Genomic DNA, 13,969 nt, shown 5'->3' on the forward strand with positions numbered 1-13,969 from the left:
TACAGACTACAAATCTGCTATTTCCAATAAATTTTAAAAGACTGGAGAGCATTTAGGCCTATTAAAAGTGTATGTAGCATAAATGCAAGACTGCTAAATGAATACAGAAAGCCCTTAGATGGTCTTTACAGTTGTGAGAAGAAACAAGTGCCAAAAGAGAAAAGAATAAAGGCTATAGTAGACTGCCATTTGAACTCTTTCTGTAACATAATAAAGCAATTTTGGAAATTCTGAAACAGCAGTTAAAAATGAACACAGCACTATAAACATGAAGAAAAACAAATTGAATCTGAGCTGTGGTTAACATGCATTCATTTTCCCATGGCAATCAGGCTTCACACGTCTGGACGAATACAGCCTATAGCAGTATGAATATGAATTAAAATGCTGACAGTTGAATGCTTTCCAAGCTATGTACACCACATTCCTTGCCTCAAAACAAACAAACAAAAAAACCCAAAAAACAACTTACAATAATCTAAACCTTTTACCTCACTACATGATATATCTACCAAAGTTTTAAGTGTCAGTATTTTAGAATGAAATGACCCAAATGAAATAGATTTAGTTCAGGAGGAAAACAATCTCTAACAGCAACTCACTACAATCAGACTGTCTTTAATTGACCCTTGAAGGTCAAAAAGTTTTGTTCCATTTCCTACAAGGACAGGCAATTCCAGCGTCATTATTATAAGACAATTGCATATTTTGCACACTGCTTGAGAGATAAGAAACACTGTTACAAGTGAGCTGTTGCTCATTTACCAGAGAATGGTATCTTATTTATTGTATGCATTTACAACCTGGTTTTAGTTAAGGAAGCAACAGCTAGGATGCAGTAACTGATATGGTCTTCTTTAGTGGCCTCATTTACACCACCTGCAGCTTCTACATGTGTATCAACTGTCTCAAAGGTGAAGGGCAATGCGATATTGCATTTCGTTAATTGTGATACACACAATTATTGTAACAAGACTTAAAAGGTAACAATTTAAGTCACTGCATTATAAAGTGTTTAGTTAGGATACAAGTGTACTTAGCATGATTGTCTTCTCTAAAATGCTCTTTAGCCAGAAGTGGAAAGGACACCTTATGATACCTGGAAAGTTCCTCATTGCAGATTTCCCCTCTTAAGAGAGTATACAAATAAAAAAAGGCATTGCTCAGCAAAGCAATACAGATCAGTTGCCTAACTGTGCTGTGTTATTCTTTGGCACATGCCTGAAAGGCAAACACAGGAAAAATAAAGGTGACAGCCTATCAGCTAACTGAACTTATGCCACGCTCACACAAAATAAAGCTGGCAGGTGACCTGAAGGTTCCATTTTATTTCCTGATTTTCCCAGATCCGTTTAGAAAATGTTTGTTAAGCTCCAAGATTTCCAACAGCAGTTTTCTGACACAGAGGCTATAATGCATTCAGTTTTAAATGCCATCAAACTCACTGACATGGTCCATAAGCATCATAACTGGCACCTCTATATAGACTGTAGCGAGCTTGAACTATTTTACTGTAATACCATCAATTTAGCAATGGCATTTTCAAATCATCTGCCACCTCACACACAAATAAATGACCACCAAAACATGGTGTAGTATTAATGTATGAATTAACACCTGTTTTAATGATTTACATGTTTTCCAACATTTCTTCTAGTATCATTTTTGAAGCAAGAGGAAAACTGTCAGTTTGGGAATACAAATTTCAACAATGAGGGATGTGGGACAACTAAGGTAAAACCTGATCTATTCCCTTGAAAAAATATAAACTTGGCAACATCCAAGCTGCAATTAAGGAAAGTGTTTAATGTGTTCTTCAACTACAAGGATCCTTTAAATATTCACAGGTAACCATTTAAACACTGCTATCAGCACTGGAACACATACAATATAATTTCACTCCAATTTTCTTCAAATACCCAATTTCTTTCCTACTTTTTCACAGTGGACCTGAGGAATCTTATTGCAAGACTACATAGTCCAACACCAGCATTACTTTCCTCTCTTCTTTACTTTTCACTCACCTTTACTTAATCATAGTAAATGCCCATGCCTTCAACTCTCCCTACAGCCACACCACATCCATGTATATGTTTCCCATTACAGCACTAAGTATGGGGCTCTAAACTGGACCTAGCTTTCTAGTAGGACCAACTGAATCAGAGCATTTCCTTTACAAATCTGAAGTTCAGCCACCCTAATAAGTTCCAAGAGTGAAATAAGATTTTCTTCTTTTCAGTAACACCACTGTCTGTTCCCTTAGTTTGTGATTCATTAACATGAATGTACTTGTTGCTGTATTAACACCTCAGTAACTGACTGCTTTTTAAAATCTGTTTACTTGCTTCTTCCCTCTTAAAGATTGCACAGTTAGCCTGTTCTCTTTAGTCTTGCTGACTTTGGAGAGCTCCTCAGAAGCTGAAAATAGCCTGAACTCATTTTACCTTTTCAGTCTATTCTCAGGCTGGTGGCATCCAGACATTGTGTCTAAGCATTAACTGTTCAGGCACCATAAAGATTCTCTTAGAGATGTACACCTGTGGTCTTGCTCTCATTTGCCCAAATCCTGAGAACCAAGGGCAGTCTAGAATTCACATGGTGCTCTAGTCTATCTCAAGACACAAATCTGTATGGTTAAATAAAACCACATATTTAAAGTAAAAAGAATCTCAGGGGTGAAATATGTCAGCTGTACAAAGGAGGAGGAAAAAATTACACTACCTCTAAGCTAAGGTGAGTTTACCTCACCTGACTTTCTTCATGTTTTCATTTGTACCAGTCCCTGTGGCTGGATTTGAGCAAGACATCTTTTTAACTCTGCAAATCTAGGGATATTCAATTGTTGTGCTCATACTTTTACTTTAACATCCCAAAGCTCTCACCAGTGCTCATCTCTGACACTCTCTTTTTGGATAGCATTCAGAATTTGATTACTACCTTGATAAAATGTTTTAGTGTATGCAAACAGCCTGTTCTGAGAACATTAATCAACTTAGCAATACGCCTACAATTCAGATAGGAGTTTTTGGATTATAGTTAATAAATGTAACTTCTTCTCATATCCTATCAATGCTGAGACAAGAAGCAGTCATAGCACATCCTTTAATAGTAGCATGTGTCAGCTTTCTCCAAACAAAGTTTCATTTAGCCTGCATCACTCTTCAAGCATTTTAACCCTCCTCAGTGCAAGGAGAGACACAGTTAAACTGTAATGAAAGCAAGGCCATCTGATCTAGCAAAAAGAGCAGAAAATGTTCAAGCAGACAACATCCTCCTCCTTACCCATATTTCACATGACTTCTTGTCTTTCTTGTTTCTTAGCAGATGTAGAGAAAATGCCAGGAAAAAGAGTGGACAGACACATAATCAGTCTTTTCCACTCTTCCATGCAAGACAGACTAATCATATAATCATGGGTACTTTAGTCTTGCCGTTTAAAAACTCAATACATAATTTTTGTACTTTCCACTCTTATGATGCCGTATTTGAAAGTTTCTCCCTTAAAAGGTACTAAAAACTTGTTTTGAGAAGTGAAGCATTGGTTTAGTCACCCAAATAGGAACGTCAAGCTGAAACTGAGTATTGCTTAACTCAAATAAATCTCAGGACTTGACAACAGCAATTCACTGTTGCTGAAAGCAGACCTTTAAAATTGTACTGAAAATCCATCCTCATTTTCAGAGAGCAGAATCCCTGAAACTTTGGTTTTTGTTACAGTTACGGAACACGGGATCTACTTGCCCTATAAAGGGACAGCCTTGACTTTTATCAGTGCACAGCTTCTCAAATTCAGTAATAGGAAGTCACATATCTATCCTTCCTACATGGGAATTATCCTTCAGTCATTAGCTCCTTTAGCCATATCTACCTCTGTGTTAATCCATGGCAACCATATATATGTCCCTCTTTAACGCACAGCACTACACCTATCCAGATTTTCTCTGGGACAGATTTATTGCAGTGAGAACCAGTCTGTGTATTAGCTTAAGATTTGCATGAACTTATTCCTGCTACCTTGAAAAGTGCAACCACATGAAATACGTAAGATTCCTAGATATAACATTTGCTAATGAAACTGGTGAAAGTAAAGTTAAATCTCCTCCCCGGATGTATTCTTTGCCTTTTTGTTTTATAGCATTTGGTTTACACTTCCAACTATTTTGTGTTTTAACTGAAAACCAACATTCTAAAAATGGCACAAAGCCATTACAATAATTTTAAAAAAAAAAATTCAGAAAATCCTCTTTGTCCTTGATGTAACTAACTCTTGCTCATGACAGAAACTAAGTAGCTTTCACAATGGTTTACATCCAGGTGGCTTGCTTCAGACTGGAAGACCAGATCAAAATTTTGGCATCTCACCCAAAGGTCGTCACTCTTTCTCAGCCAAGTTTGGCATAAGCAGCTGCAGAAGTTGCCCTCCACCTCTTGGAAACAAACTACTGCTTGGGGAGGAAGGGGACATGAGAGACCCAACTACTGACAGAGGGTAGCACCTGCTGTGGAGGGGAGCATGTGCCCTGCAACAACAACGTGTTGGGAAAAGCAGCTGCAACATCAATTATCAGAGTTAAACTATGAGCAAGTACAAGCAGTTGCATTTAGTTGCTTGGGGAGCATTTATCCTTCAAACAGTTCTTCCCTACCTCAAGTGAGCCTAAGAAAATTGACTAGAAAGCAAGATCTATTAAGGTCCAATTAGGGACACAATGGAAAGACTTACAAATCTCCTGCAATAAATAAACCTTATACATAGTTGTCTTTCTCCCTCCCTCTATTCCATCCCAGTAAATCACTTCACACTGTTGCAGAGAGGTTAAAAGTTAAATTTCACTTCTGGTGTTAGAGTACTCACACAAGACACCTTAAATCCACTTTGATTACTGAGTTACACTGACAGGGAGAGTGAACAAACAGCAACTTGTGAAGCACAGAGCGTAAGTGGTGAGTGGCCAGGGAGAAGCTGAACGTGGTTGCAGGAGTTAAGACTGCCCCACATTTTTACAGCTGAAAGCTAATGAAAAATAAGGCCTGCCAAAATTCAATCAGTTCACGTCATTTTTTATGTCACATTCAGTTTAATCTTTGCCCTTAATCTATATGAAAGGCTTTTGCCATTTAACCAAATAAAACCCAGATAATCTGAGTGCTGCTTAAATCAAAACCAGGGACCAATCACACTGAATTTACATTTTCTTATTCCATGGCAGAGAACTCCTGCTGGGGGGGGCTATGCTACAGAAAAAAATGCAGCTTGTTTTTACCCCTTCAAATGTTCAGATAGCTTAATTTACCCCAAATTTAAGCTGCTCCTTGTAAATTTTAAGAAAACATTTTTCAGGCTGAGAAAAAATACCCTGTAATTAATGCATTTGACAACCAAAGGCAAAGGAGGGATTAACAGGAAAAGACTAATAGCAAACACAGAGCAGGAAGGATTATGCTGCATCGCTCAAGTGCTTCCTACTGTTGATAGCATCTGAACAGTCTAAAAGAAGGAAAAATAATAAAGTCACCCAGTTTGAAGAAAAGACTACAACAGTGACTAATATGAGCACAGGCTTACAGAAGAATTTAACCTTTAGAATGCAACCTCAGGAATTGTGTGGAAGGCCACTCAAAATTAGTAAGTTACAAAAGTCATCTCATGTCAATGACACCTACTGTCATCCTTTGTTTCTTTCTGCTCTACTTCATATGCAGAGCAGTGAAGAACAACAACAAGGTGCTCCATAAGGCAGCAATTCCCCATGCTGTGAACCAAACCTAATGGTCAAAACCATATATGACGTTACATAACTTAATTGCCAAGTTCACCAGCATTTGCTTTACTCTTTTCAGAAAGTTCATATTGATTTTAATTCTTTTAAACTTTTGAAAACAGACCTGAGTTGCAAAAGAAGAAATAGTGTCTGTTCTAATAGTGTCTCCTATTCTTACCTCCAGCTACACAATACACAAGAGCTACCTTACTAGTCCTTCCAATACTTCTTGAAGACACATAACCTAGGTAAGTTTATCTTGCCACTTTCCTGTTCTACAGAAAAATCTTCTTGCAAGAGTTCATTATTTCAACCATACTTTAATTCAATTTCCATCCTTGGACTGCCAAGAATGTTAATTTGTAACAAGACTGGTAGTGTTCTTCCTTCATTGATCTAACATACAGGAACTGGACTTAGGCCCAGACTCCCAAGGTTATTTAAACACCTACAATGTGTTAAGGATCTAAAATGTACTTCAGAATTTTGTTCCCATGTTCAAACAGCATTCATGAAACTGAAAGGAAGTAGCTTTCACTCATTGCCGGTTAAAATCCATTTTTGAATAGTCTACTGATCATATTTGAGCAAAAAAATTGTCTTGGCTCCATTCTGCTGTGCCGAAAATGAGACATATCTTCTTGAAACCATGAAGAATTATTACACCAGGCTCAGTTACTTCTGAGAACTTTTTGCCTGAGTTGAAATCTCTTCAGAACATCCTGAGAGCTACTTCTTTCAGAACGGAGAGCTAAAATATGTATTACACATGATTCTCTGAAATTCTGTACAAGACCCAAGGTAGTACTCAAAGACACATCCCAGATTCTAGAAGCTTGAACACTTATATTTGAGAGGTGCTGAGGTCATGTTGAACACTGCCATTTGTCAAAAGAAATGTTTGTTGCTTTATCACAGCTCCTCTGTACCTGACCACCTTTTATTTTCCTCCATTGTGCTGTATAACCTCACTGCTCCAAACCAAATTTCCATGACTTGTAAAGAAGGGACTATCTGTGTTTATGCACTTACAAATTCTACCTTAACAGAGAACAAACAGCCAGCACATCTGTGCAAGGAGGCCTGTTCTTACCATGCAGTTCATGGCAAAGTGATTGTGCTGTGTCTGAAGTTCCATCGCGTGGGGGTGACTGGTTCCAATCTCTGTGTAGCTGTTCAGGAACAGACCTTTGTTGTGTGTGATCCAGTCAAACATCTACACAAAAATATTAAGGGAAGAAGAAAGTTCAATAATTTGTTATGGCAGAAATCATGGACAAGTAATGTAAGATACTTATGAACACAGAATAGAGTCTAGGCCATGAAAATTAACCCTGATGCTCTTTCCATTTTAAGTTCCTGTCTATTTTAACTCAATCATTGCTGAAACCTGTCTTTTTGGATCAAACAGCTGAGGCTTTTACTGTTATCATTACTACAGGTGTTTATCTCAACAAGCTACTGTAATGCCATAATCACAAATTTCATTGTTACAAAGAAGTCATAGTAAACAAACAGACTTGGAGCACAGCCCTGAGTTGCCAAGCTTATACATTCTCTAGCGTCAGCACTTATTGACATCAGCAGCTTAGCAGTTTAGAATGAAAATGGCAACTCATGGAAATTAAATATAAATTCTTTCATGCTGATCAAGTACTTCAGCAGCTAGTTTAATATTTTTAGTTCATAAGTTTACAGCAGATTTGAAAACAAATATTCTATTTCTAGATTAATTATTAAAAGTGTATGTGAGCACAGAGTTACCTTCCTCCAGAGAAATTTAAGAAAAATCTTTAAATATGCTTGTTTTTAAAAAGAAAAAAAAGGAATATTTTAATATTAAAAAAAAAAAGTTTTGGAGGGACCTTATATGACAATGGCCATCAATAAAGGCACACAGGTATGTTAACAGTGGCACTGGAAGACAAAATTTTCAAAGACCAATCAACGCAGCAAAGAGCTGTTTAACACCCCCCCTGCTCACAATGGTCTTGAAATCTTTGCTATATCTCAGCAAAAGAGACACACCACCTGCTCTCTGGATAAGCTGAAATAGATTGTCCAGGAAAAAACAGCAGCAATAAGCAGGAAGTATCCATTTAAAGATCTTTCCTATGCTGGCCAACAGAACAATATTACCAAGTCCAGTTTTTTTCCCAAGTCCATGACAAACCAAATTAGAAGCAGACCACAATATGGTAAGAACTGTAAACCAAACTTTTGAAGTTTAGTAACTGAGACAGTTGATCACATACTTCTAAAAGTTGAAGCTTCTTACTTAGAACTCAGTGAAAATGAGTTAGAACATTATTCAAAACAGACACTGGTACTGCTTGTGACCATCCTCCTCTAGGTCACTTGAATTTGCTGCCTTCAGATGAATAAAGGGGCAATTTCAATCAGATTCCCTCACACCTTGTCACTTTTTTTGCCTTCTCTTCTTCTGAACCAGTCCAAAATTCTTACACTGAATTGAACAAGTCCTCCATAAGGAAAATGTTTATTTCTCCCCATGCAATATCCTTTTTCTTTCCAACAAAGATCCCATCCTTTCCCACATTTCAGTAAAATACAGGCACACACTGATAAAAACATCATGAGCTGTGAAATCTAATCTGACACAAGCAGTAAAAATACAGTCTGCAAGTAGATTAAGGCAAGGGTCTAAATCCAAAAGTGAGTTGTGATACTACACAAACCTTCTTTTTAATCTTTTTTAATGGCTAATGAGAGAAAAACTGTCCCAGGTACAATAGCTGCTGTCAACCTCACTTTGAGGTGCCTAATATTTCCCTTTTGAAAGAAAGATGCATTCATTTTCTATAGACTCATTCCTGGAATCAGAAACATAGAAAACACTGATATGAGCTTATGCAACCACATGGCAGGACAGAGGTCAATCCTACAGGCTCAAGTATTTCACAAGAAGTTGGTTAAAGCCCAAGTTATGTAATCAATTTGATAAAATAGGAGAAAATTAACAAAATGTATTTTGATGGTGCTCACATGGTACTGAAAGATATGCTATAATGCAGAAAAATTAATGCTGTAATGAAGTGGCTGCAAGGTTGATAAAATGCATTTGGGTCTGAAAGAGCAACACCAGAGCAACAGCTTGCATTATTTTCTAAATAATTTTAGAAATAGATAATAATTTCATCTTTTTTCCAACTCTCTACATGTCCCTACTATTTTCAGTTATACTATCCTGAAAACATTTGCTTTAAATGGTACTTTTAAAAAATTTTTTATTTTTAAACACAGCGGAAAACATTACAGTAGTGTAAAGAAAGTCCCTGAGTTGAAATTATGAGGGTAAGGGAAAGTATGGGTGAAGAATACAAATAAAGAAGCAAGAAGTTAAGTTTCTACATGTTTGTTCTGCTTTTACTCTTCCCCATGCATCTGCTAGTGACAGCTGCTGGAGAGCAGAACACTGGTTTAAAATGGACTGTTGATCTCATGCAGTTCAGGCAATCTTATGTAAAATACTTCAAGAAATCTGAGTGCTTTAAGCTCTGAGAAAAAACATACTTACCACTTGACTGCATAGTCTAGTTACTACTACTCCCAGAGAAAAAATCCCCACCCTTCCTTAAAGCTATTTGTTCCATGGTAACAAGTCAATAATAAGAGATTGCAAAACCATTCTACATGAAAATAGATCTAATTTGAGCTCATCTAAAAGTGATCTGCCTGCCATACTTCCTCTTCAAATTCCATGACAATCAAGGGCTTTCTCATCTGAAGGGACTGGTTGGCCTGAAACATTCTGAAATCACTCAGTTCCCTGTTAATGACATATGCACTGTCAGAAGAGATACATCAGTTTTTAGCCTGGGACTTCAAACCCTGCATCAATGAAGCAGTTCCCCATGTCAGCCTCTTCAGGCTTTGTTGACTGCCTGTCACTCACTTCCCAAAGATCACTCAAAAGAAGACCAATGTAGTCTGTAGTCATCTGTATTTATAAAGTATACAGCACTCTTCTTGACTTGATGCATACAAAAGCATCTGTCTGGAAAAAATGTTTAACAAAATAAGCACTTTGAAGTCATTAGCAGGTACAATTTTCTTTGGTAAGAGCTTCCTTACAGCTTAGAAGTACTATGCCATGCCCCTTACTCCAGAAGCCCCTGAGTGCCCCTCAAATCAAGAAGTCCCTTACTTCTCATTAAAAGGCTAGTGATTAACTTCAAAGACAAAAATTACTATTTTCAGTTACCCTGGGTACTTCTTTCAAGTCTGCCAAGTGCTGGCCATTTATAGTCTCTTTGCCCAATCCTTACCTTTTCAGCATCCTGCTCAAACAGCCTGAGCTGAAAGCATTGGTCCAATTTCAATTTCCGCACATGCCACATCTGATGCAGATGCTGCCGTGTTGAGTGCAGCCTGTCCAGCATGGTGGACACTTTGGGTAAAAGGTTCTGTAAGTCTGCATTCCCTGACCCAGAGTTCTTTTTGGGAAAGCTATCACTGCTCTGTATCCTCTGGAGCAGCTTTTGTCCTTCTACATCAAGGTCCTCGATAGGGGCCTTAATGACCTTCTTTTTTAATTGTGAATGCTCCTCTATCATGGTGCGAGCACCTTCCAGGTCCTGAGGCATTTCCTTTTTTGACAATATATCTTGCAGTTCCTCCAGTCTGGACAGCATATGGGTTGCATTGCTAATGTAGTCCTCAAAGGCAACTCTGATTTCTATCCACTCCTCATGGTTGTACTCCAAACAGCCATCAAATTCCGGGGTTAGCTGAGAAGGATCAACTACTTTGGTAAGGCCTTCCAGAGACACCATATTTGTCTAAAAAAATAAAAATGGAAAGAAAAAAATTCTGTTACTGAAATGAATTTCAAATTTCCTTTCAAGTTTTTGCTTTTCTTTTTGTAAGAGTTGATAATTTTGCTCATGAAGTCCACACGACAACTTTTCTCAAACACTTCAAGTATCAATTCTGATCAGCAGAAGACAGGAGGTCTTGCAAGTATTTTCCCACAATTTTTTCTCACCTCACTACATTTAAGAACAAAACAGCAACCATTCTTTCAATTACTGTTTTAAGTTTTGACTTTGTGTATTGCAAAGCCGCAGGAGGATAAGAGCAAGGTTCATTCAGCTGATGTCCTCTGGATTCTGGAGATAGCAATAATACCATAATGCAAACTAAGATAACTAAGAGACAAAAACTAAGTTTTTACCATTAAGGGAGGAAAACCTAATTCAATCTTTCTTGAGCTTACAAAAAGAATATAAACAACAACATACACAATTACCTAGCCTAAGTACATGAAGAAAACCACATTTCTTCTAGCACTGGTGTAAAGTTCCTCTCCTTCCAGCCAGAATATAATTTACCTGAGAGTTTTCAAGGTCTGATCATTAGTGAGAACATTTAAAACCACAAAATAAATATAAATTTGTATACCATAGGGGAAATTACCTCAAACTCAAACTTCGAGCTGCCAAAGTTAGTCCTCTGTTTCTGCCAGAAATTGTCTGGCTTGATTATCAGTGCAACATGAATACAACATGGAAAGGATTCCTGTAAAATCTTCAGCAGAGGCTTTATGGAGTCCCACTTTGACCCACGCATATCTACAATGACGGTGAATCCTCGTTTACACACTTCCTCACTGCAGAAAACAGAAGGAAAGGTTATCAAGCAAGTGTTCCAATTTCCAACACAACACTCAACTGCATCACGCTGTCTAATGAATGTGGTCTCCTCGGGGCCTCACTGCTGACTAGCTGACTGACCATATACAGCAGATCTCACAAACCTCTCAAGACATTTCTTTCACTCCCATGCCAAACTCCTTGTGGGGAGAGCTTTATATCTGTTGTTGATTTGATATTCTTCCATTATCTTCACTTTCATTTTCACTGTTTATATTCATGATGATTCATCGTCCAGTCTTGTTTCTCCTTCACCTTACACAGTAAACCTACTGTTTCCTAAAGCAGCAATATCTACTACATTTTAACTTTACTCTTCAGAACACACATCCACTTATTTGACTGATGATAATATTCATGTCTTTCTAATGATTGAGGGGATCCTCTAAAAAGACAGAAGATGGCAAATTGTTCTTACCTACCACTTGACAACTTTTGCAAACTGTCTCAGATTTTGAACCATTTTATCTGAGAGTTGTTAAGAGTCTGTAGAGGAAAGACACCCATTTATTGACAATTTCTTTTGCAACAAGATTGATTTGTGAATATTTAAAGGACAACACAGTATTTTATGGTTGGGAAGAAAACCACATCAATCTCTTTCTACAAAATTTGAGCTCAATTTTGCTGTCCAAAAGTTGACAGACCTTACACTCAAATTCTCCAGCACTCCCTCTGAGAATGGAAAATTTAATTTCTTTTCATCAATATCTTCCGTACATTTAGTTCTTGCTACTGACCAAAAGTGGCAATCACCACCACCACCAAACTCTGATTTTCTTCCAGCAGAATTTGCTACGTGACCTTGTAGTAGGACCATAGGAAGGAAAACATTTCAAAACCAATGCATCATACCCAACAGACTATCAAAAAAGGACCAAATGTCCATTGTTTGAGTATGAGTCACGTTCAGGGATGTGACTAATTCAAATGCCATTCCAGAGTTCATGTGGTGAGGTTTTTGGAGTGTCCAAGAGGCAGGGAAGCTTCACTGGCATATTTTACTCAGTCTTATTTGCCACAGTGCAGAAAGATGGATTATGACTGCTATAGGAGATCTGGAAAAAGTGATGATAACATGGGCTCCTCAGAAGGGGAAGGTTTTTTAAACTTTGAAAAGCTTAAAGCTATGGAAAAGAAGAGAGAATAAACATCCCACAACATTTCAAAAAATGAGTTTATCATGATAAATGCTGGCTCTCCCACCTGCCCATAGGAATGCCAAAAATGGCAATGGCAGAAGCAAAATACATTAGCAGTAACTAGCTTGGCATGCATGTAGGCTACAACGTACAATTTTCTGACCATGGTGAAAATGTTTTCTAAAATCATCACAGAATTCAAGGAAAAAAAATAACTACTGTCTTAAAGATAGACCCCTCACTGAAAGGCCAAATGGCAGCAGGAGTGCTGCTCAGCCCATCCCTATCCTACCAAATTGAGGATTGCACAGGGAGTGCTTGCTACTAATTCACAAGGCATGTATCTTCTGGGGTGTCCAAAGTGGTCCCTCATCGTGTGACAGTGTGGCTGTGTGCTCCATCATGGAGCCACATCACCTCACAGAAGCTCAATGTCTTTTGGCCAAGGATCACAAGATTTGTTCTAGGGAGTCAAGGTCATGTGTTGGTAAGCATGAACTACACTAAAATATCTGTCCACCACTCTGTGGTGATGACATAAGTTCAGCCACATTTTTAAATCAGATAAATTGTAAAATGAGTAAAATTGTGAGATTGAGCCAACTTAAGTTTTTAGATCTCTTGCCAAACAACTGATACCTGTGATTCTTCAGCTACATCAAGTAACAGTACTGCAGCAAATAACAGACAACCCAAAAGTTCAGGGATATTTGTACCAGTTGGGACTTCTAATTAGCTAGAGTTGCATAATCAGTCTCTGAAACATGACTTGTATGAAAACAAGTTTACTTTTGATAAAGCTCCCTTTATTCTCAAAAGTTTGCCATGCTTAAAGAGTAGAAAACATGTACTAACTTTCTTTTAATTTTAGGTCTATTGATCTAAGCTAATTAACATACAACTTTTGCCAGAGGAAGACTGTTTCTTACCCTGATTATCTATAAAAAAATTCTTGGGCACATTTTAATACATATTTCTCTATTAACTTATCTAGAAACTTGAAGCTCTAGATGGCTAGAATACATCTTACCATTCAAATCTGAGAGTAAAAATATCAAGCCTTCTTCCTGTTCTCCTTTCTCTGAGTCCCCCGAGTCTCCCAGTTAACTTTTCAAAAAGGAGGCCATGTAATCTCTCAGACAGATGCCTTGAAGTTACTTTTATGGAATCACCTTTCTCATTCAAAAACTGCTATTTGATTATACCAAGTGCACAGACTCTCAGTAAATTAGCACATTACACAAACATGGACAATACTGCACTCAGGGATGTTGTCCAAGGAATTTTTTTCAATTTTAATAAAAACTGCTGCTTGTGGTCATAGACAAACAGAATCAAGCACAGTCAGCACTGCTCCAGCCCAAAACAAATGCTGAAAGGTTTCAAGATG

General features: G+C 37.7%; 1 protein-coding gene across 2 annotated transcripts in view; it reads right to left on the reverse strand.

Annotated features, from left to right (window-relative positions):
• The window catches only part of TRIO (trio Rho guanine nucleotide exchange factor), a 246,352-nt gene that overhangs the window by 156,577 nt on the left and 75,806 nt on the right, over positions 1-13,969 (reverse strand). For both annotated transcript variants that reach the window (XM_064705497.1, XM_064705498.1), the window contains exons 4-6: positions 11,202-11,394; positions 10,052-10,564; positions 6,856-6,978 (exon numbers count right to left, since the gene is read on the reverse strand). In XM_064705497.1, the coding sequence (XP_064561567.1) occupies positions 6,856-6,978; positions 10,052-10,564; positions 11,202-11,394 (829 nt within the window). The remainder of the gene's footprint in view (positions 1-6,855; positions 6,979-10,051; positions 10,565-11,201; positions 11,395-13,969) is intronic.

This window comes from Zonotrichia leucophrys, chromosome 2 (assembly GCF_028769735.1).
Source record: "Zonotrichia leucophrys gambelii isolate GWCS_2022_RI chromosome 2, RI_Zleu_2.0, whole genome shotgun sequence".
Classification (NCBI taxonomy): Eukaryota; Metazoa; Chordata; class Aves; order Passeriformes; family Passerellidae; genus Zonotrichia; species Zonotrichia leucophrys.